The 6,263-nt window shown below is 37.9% G+C and overlaps 1 protein-coding gene across 1 annotated transcript in view; it reads left to right on the top strand.

Annotated features, from left to right (window-relative positions):
• The first annotated feature begins 1,024 nt into the window (after positions 1-1,024).
• Positions 1,025-6,263, top strand: part of LOC118332878 (bone morphogenetic protein 1-like) — a 12,851-nt gene continuing 7,612 nt past the window's right edge. Inside the window, exons 1-5 of the mRNA XM_035668313.1 lie at positions 1,025-1,265; positions 4,963-5,073; positions 5,176-5,325; positions 5,460-5,577; positions 6,162-6,261. Coding sequence (XP_035524206.1) covers positions 1,130-1,265; positions 4,963-5,073; positions 5,176-5,325; positions 5,460-5,577; positions 6,162-6,261 — 615 coding nt within the window. The 5' untranslated portion in view covers positions 1,025-1,129. The remainder of the gene's footprint in view (positions 1,266-4,962; positions 5,074-5,175; positions 5,326-5,459; positions 5,578-6,161; positions 6,262-6,263) is intronic.

The following is a 6,263-nucleotide window of genomic DNA, read 5'->3' as shown; positions in this document are numbered from 1 at the left end:
TCTGTAGATAAAAACTGATGACGAAAACACAATGATTCTGATATGCAGGTGATTATACACTAATGAAAACATACCAATGAATATTATATTCAATTTCTGCCAATAAATCCTCATAAATGTTGAACACTGGACCTTTAAAATGCAGCTAACTTGTGACAGGCCTTTTTAAGACCTGAATGTTGCATCAGACTCATTTAAAATGTTGTTGAATCTCAAAGCAACAAGGGCTGCTGCAGTACAAACACCCTTTAACACCGAACCAACTAAACTGAAGAGACTGTGCCTCTCACCCAAAGGGGGAAAAAAAAAATCATGGCAGTAGTCCTTTCTGTGTGTGCCAGCATAAAAAGCAGTTCACAGAAGAGAATGAATCTTCTCATGCCATCACTGCAGGGAAACTGAGCAGCAGTAAAAGCAGCTCAGATGAAGAGCAGAAAACAGGGATTATCTAAAACGTGAGGCTTTGCTAAACTTCAGTATGAAAAACTAAATGCAATCAGTTTACATTTAGGTTTTTAAAAAGGGGCACCCATGGATGAGCTTGGAGGGGCAGCTGGACATTAAACGCATCACACTCAAAGTAAGTGGAAAAGCTTTCCTCTCTTTGTGTGCGTGTGTGTGTGTGTGTGTGTGTGTGGTGGACGACCTGCAGGTGGTGTGTCAGGTCACGAAACAACACAGAGAAACTGAGTAAAGAGCCTGAGATATCAGAGTAAGAGTCTGATCATGTAAACGATTTGCTGAAATCAATCAAATCAAGTCATTTCGACACTATTGTTAAAAAATGATTCACTTTGTAGCCTATAAGTGATACTGATGGACGGCTGATGATGCAGACTAAACCTAACTCATCGTATGTAGATGTGTAGCAGCTCTGGTGCTGCAGGTGAAGCACCTCTCTGGCTGCAGATGCACTGATGTGTGTTTTGCTGTGAACTGTGTGAGCTCTGCTCTCGCTCCTGTATGTCAGCGAATCACTGCAGCAGAATGGAGACGTGAGAAAACAGCGCTGTGTTTTATAAAATCACACTGCCGCTGTCGACCAACTTTTTTTTTTTTCTTTTCTTTTTCTCCCTACAATTACCGAGGCACATGAACTTTACCTCTTTTAGATATTTGATCCGAAGTAATGGAAGTCGCTCCTACATTTTTGGTCCTGCTGTGCGTCTGTCTGCGCGTTTCTCTGGCGGCTGAGAAGGAGTTTGTGGACACTAATTTTACCTACCTCGATGATGCAATCGACTACAAGGATCCCTGTAAAGCTGGTACAGTGCATTTATTGACCTACTGATTTCCTGTTGGTTTATATATAATGTGTATTTGGCCGATATCCACAGTCCCATAGGCCCTGATCACTGTGAGTTTATAGGTTAAGTTAAATAGAGCTCATAATGACGTAGAAGTGAAGGGCAATTTAGGATTAAATGTAGGTTAATACAAATATTTACATGCAAAAAAATAACCTTCATATTTCTGTCTTATTGTTAATTAATGAATAAGTTAAGTAACAATTAAAAAAAAACATAAAGTGGTGTATTGAGACCTTTTACTTAAGTAAAAGTAGCAATAAAACACTATACAAATACAAATACAAGTGCTGAAGTCATAGTTTTACTAACAAAGCTATAACCGGCTAAATATACTTGAAGCATCAATAGTAAGAAATGAATCACATTTCATACATCATGTTAAAGTAACTATTAAAGCTGTACTGGTGTATTTTTGCATTATAACATAAAATACAAATATTAAAACACAAGTGGCTCAGAACTGTACTTAAGTAAATTAACTTTCCACCACTGAACACAGCCAACCAGACATTTTACTGTAAACCTTTTACGAGTTCAGTATATAGGGATTGTTGGGACAAATCACCTTTATTCAGCAGCTCTCAGATAATGTTTAAACTTTAGGCAGCAAAAAGTGGCAATACAACACTATAAAAATACTCTATACTTTATTAACAATTACTATTACACAATATTAGTGCATTCAACTGTTAGTTGAGGTGGAAATTATTATTTAACTATTGAGTAGTTTCACCAACGGGAACATTATATTTTTATGAGCTGGTAATACTGTATGCTTTGTATGTCAAATATTGATCTTCAAAGCAAAACATACTATATTTGTCTCTGAAATGTAGTGATACAAAGTACAAAGTACAAGTGTGAACCTTAAATAGGCAAGTATATCACACGTTTGTCTAAAAAATAATCTACTTTGATAAACAAACATTCAATAAATCACACCGTATTGATAACAGAAGCACAAGATGATATTTCTATCCTGCATTATGAGTTAAATGTCAGTCTGAATGAATTGGCTCGAAGCTGTCAGAGTGTCTCTGATTTGTGTGAAAGAATATACAAAACAAATCTTGTTATCTAACATGCCAAACAAGTAATTTGGTTACTAGAGGGCCTCCAGTTGGTCGGGGTCCCTTTTTCACTTGTGACTTTTGAAACTTCCAAAACACACCACTCTTCTTCTCCGAGGCAGTTGCTTGGAGACTAGAGGTCATTGAGGCCGTGCCAGCACAGTCCTCAGCTGGACGCCGGTGAAATCCCTCTGGCTTCAGGGCATGGGGTGCACACTGCAGGGGTGACAGTCATTTACAGTCACCCTTTGCATGAGTGAATTCACTTCAAAGGCTGACACAGGGCCCGCTATGTCTTTTCATTTGGACTTTCAAAGGTTGTTACATCACATGGGATAAATGAGCTATTTAATGGGAGCCGTTCTGCTTGACTAGTTGATTTATACAGGAGGTATGGTCGTAATAATGAAAACAAAACGTTATTCCCATAGCGGAGGAAAATATGGACCAAATGTGTGTGTGTGATGTCACCAGTAACTTTCATAAAGGACGTTGTGGAGCCTGGATTGTGGTGACCATTCAGTGTTTTCTTACTGGAGCCAGAAAATCCTGATTTGGGCATCAGGATGAAGCCTGGGTGTCATTCAAGCAGACAATAAACTTGACATGAACTTTGTATTTCAAGACAAGTTGAGGGTTTTTCCCACTCACACACTTGTTAAAGCCAACAACCCAACTTGAGTCCAATTTTCTGTTACAATCATTCCTGCATGTTTGATTTCTTGTGATTGCTGATGATTGCCCTTCTTTTCTTCTTCAGCTGCTAACGTTGAATTATCTGAAAGGAACTACCTTTTTCAGCCATATTTAGCCAAACTATTAAGTTGCAACTCTTCCAGTTTCTGAGCTACACTGCTGACTCTAAGAACACATTAAAATCCTGTAGTAATCAGTGGTGTAAGAAGTATTCAGATCGCAGAACAACGCTTTTTCACATTAAAAATACAAACATATTTGTATATCTGATTTATGATTTGTGTGTGAGAGTTTTGTCTGATGTAATGGAACAATTTATTACACTGAACATAATTATAATTATTTAATAATTTGTGTAATTTTGCTTTCATTTGTTATATTGTGACATATATCATTATTTACTAGCATGTAAGCAGCATTTTAATGTTGTAAATGGTTGTAAACTAAGTATTGATGTCAGATACATGTACTGTAGTAAGAAAATACAATGTTTAGTAGTAGTAAAACATTTAAATACAGTACAAAGTACAGTGCAAGTACTTCAAAACCTACCTTAAGTGATTAAATGTTCTTACTTTCCACCACTGACAGTAATGCATATTTTTATTTGGAAGAGTAACACAGCAAAGCATTGGTTAATTAATTATAATTATTAATTAACCAATGAATGATTGAATGATTACTGATAAAAAACATATCCTGTGTCATCCATCACAGTCTAAGTGACTGGGATTGTTTGTGTTCAGTCAGTTTATGGACAAAATCATCTCTACATGGCATACATTATTATATTGTTAATGAAGAAAAACGATGAGAATGATGTTTGGGACCTACACACACAAAGCAATCATACAGTAATCCCTCATTTTAGAAAACAAGTTTCCACTAATAACAAGAAGTAGAGAAATAATGTATATTGCATTACATACATGATGATTACATCACTTTATGAGGCACGTAAATGTCTTTTCTCTGATATAGAGGACTTCACTCCTTGGTTAATCAGTTGCTGAACATTTAAAAGCAGGTTGCTGCAGCAAATATGCAAAAGAAACTCTTAGCACTTTAGGAACATGTCCTCTTATTGACCACGGCGACAAGCACAACTATGCAGATATCATCTAAGCCATTAATACGAAGCTCCTGTACAAAAAGGTTTGTACTGCAGGTTGAGTAGCTGTTTAGTAACACTGCAAAGTCCAGCACAGAGAAATCACAGTCCTATAAAGAATTCAGTTCACATATTATTTCTTTAAAATTACACAGTAGTTGGACAGCCCTCCAATATGCTTCAGTTTGTGTGCTGTTGTGTGCAGTGCAGACTGTATTTGGGAGGTGTGTTTACTGCCATATAGAGTCCTGTTCAGGCCCCTTTTCAGGACAGAGATATGCATTTACAATAGAGTAAAACGTGCATTTAGTTTTTGGCTTCTGTTGAAAATTGACCAAAATTCAAAGATAAAGTTTTTAAAAAGATCTATTAAAACTTGTTCTGTCTGTACGGACCCATTTAATCCTCCCACTAATCAAACAACAAAATACTACTGCATATATTTAGCTAGTGAGTGTGAGCTAGTGAGCTAATTTTGCATCCATGTCCAGGTTCCAGGTTACAATATGGAACAGAAGTTTTGATGATGACATTCATGTTTTCTTTTTATTTTATTTGAAATTCAATATTATAAAGTTGTACAAATACACAGTCAGATGAGAAGAAAGACCCTCAGGTTACTTATACTAATACTGTATGTATAGATGTGTCCATAGCAGAACATAATAGCATATACTAGAGTTTTCTATTTATTTTTCTTATTTTAACATAATTTCAGCTTGATGTGTTGTTTCAGATGTGTTGTTTATCTGTGTGTTCATCTGTTTTTCCCCAGCTGCCTTTTGGGGTGATATTGCCCTTGATGAAGATGACCTCCGCATGTTCAGGGACGCCCACAGCAGTGTTGGTGCACAGCACACTGTCCAGACCAACCACACTGACTCAGGTATCAAAGTCGAAATAAATCTACTAATCAATCAATAATTCTGATAGACTTTAGTAAGTTTAGATAAAAGGGTGAGAATCAGTGTAGATTTACTTGTTACAGTTAACAGCTCCACTTCAAATGAGAATGTCTGGAGTAGGAGAGCTGCAGACAGACAGAGTCTCCATCGTCGGAGGAGAGCAGCCACCTCCAGGCCTGAGCGAGTGTGGCCGGATGGCATCATCCCGTATGTGATCAGTGGGAACTTCAGTGGTGAGTTCTGAATTAAAACAATAAGTCTTTCATCTGTTCTTACAGGGGAGTTGTTTTCTTTAAACAGCCAGAATGTGCTCCTTGCCACGTGTGGTTTGGACATACTGAAGCTGTCAAACTTTAATTCCTTTCAGGCAGCCAGCGAGCCATTTTCCGTCAGGCAATGCGTCACTGGGAGAAACACACTTGTGTAACATTCACTGAGAGGACGACTGAAGAAAGCTACATTGTTTTCACCTACCGACCTTGTGGGTGAGTTGAGTACTCATTAACCATTTTTAATTACCATTATTGATTAATTAACAGATTTCCATGTAGATAATGCCTCAGCCTATGAGGACACATGAAAAGAGGTCAGATTGCCCTCAGCCAAGCATACTGTTGTTTTTTTAGAAACATTGGAATTTACTGTTCAAGGGATCCAGTCATTTCCATTCATTTTCATGTCATGTGAAAGTCAACTAGCAGACTCTATGAGTGTGTTTGAGTTGTGTGATTAATCACAATGAATCTTCATTCATCTTCATCTCAGTGTGCTGAGCTTTCGTAGGCAATGGTTGCCTGGAACATTAGGAAAATCACATCCAACCTAAATACTGTAAAGACTGCATTATAAGAAGGTCATCAAACATTGCAAACATACTGGTATGGTATACCATGCCCCTATAAAACATGATAAAGTGCCCTCTATAGTGCCAGTCCTGACCCTGACTAAGCTGTGCTCCTCAAACAGCCTGCGTCTGCCACTGTATAGTTATATTCCAAAGCAGCAAAGAATCAGTGTTTTCTCTCTAGATGCTCCAGGATGTGGACCTAAACGGTGTCACCCCCTGCAGGTGTTGCTCCTACGTGGGGAGGAGAGGCGGCGGCCCTCAGGCCATTTCTATAGGAAAGAACTGTGATAAGTTTGGCATTGTGGTACATGAACTCGGCCACGT

This window comes from Morone saxatilis, unplaced genomic scaffold (assembly GCF_004916995.1).
Source record: "Morone saxatilis isolate NCDOM2014 unplaced genomic scaffold, NCSU_SB_2.0 Contig21, whole genome shotgun sequence".
Classification (NCBI taxonomy): domain Eukaryota; kingdom Metazoa; phylum Chordata; class Actinopteri; family Moronidae; genus Morone; species Morone saxatilis.
The sequence above is the reverse complement of the archived record's forward strand: the minus strand, read 5'-3'. Positions and strand labels throughout refer to the sequence as shown.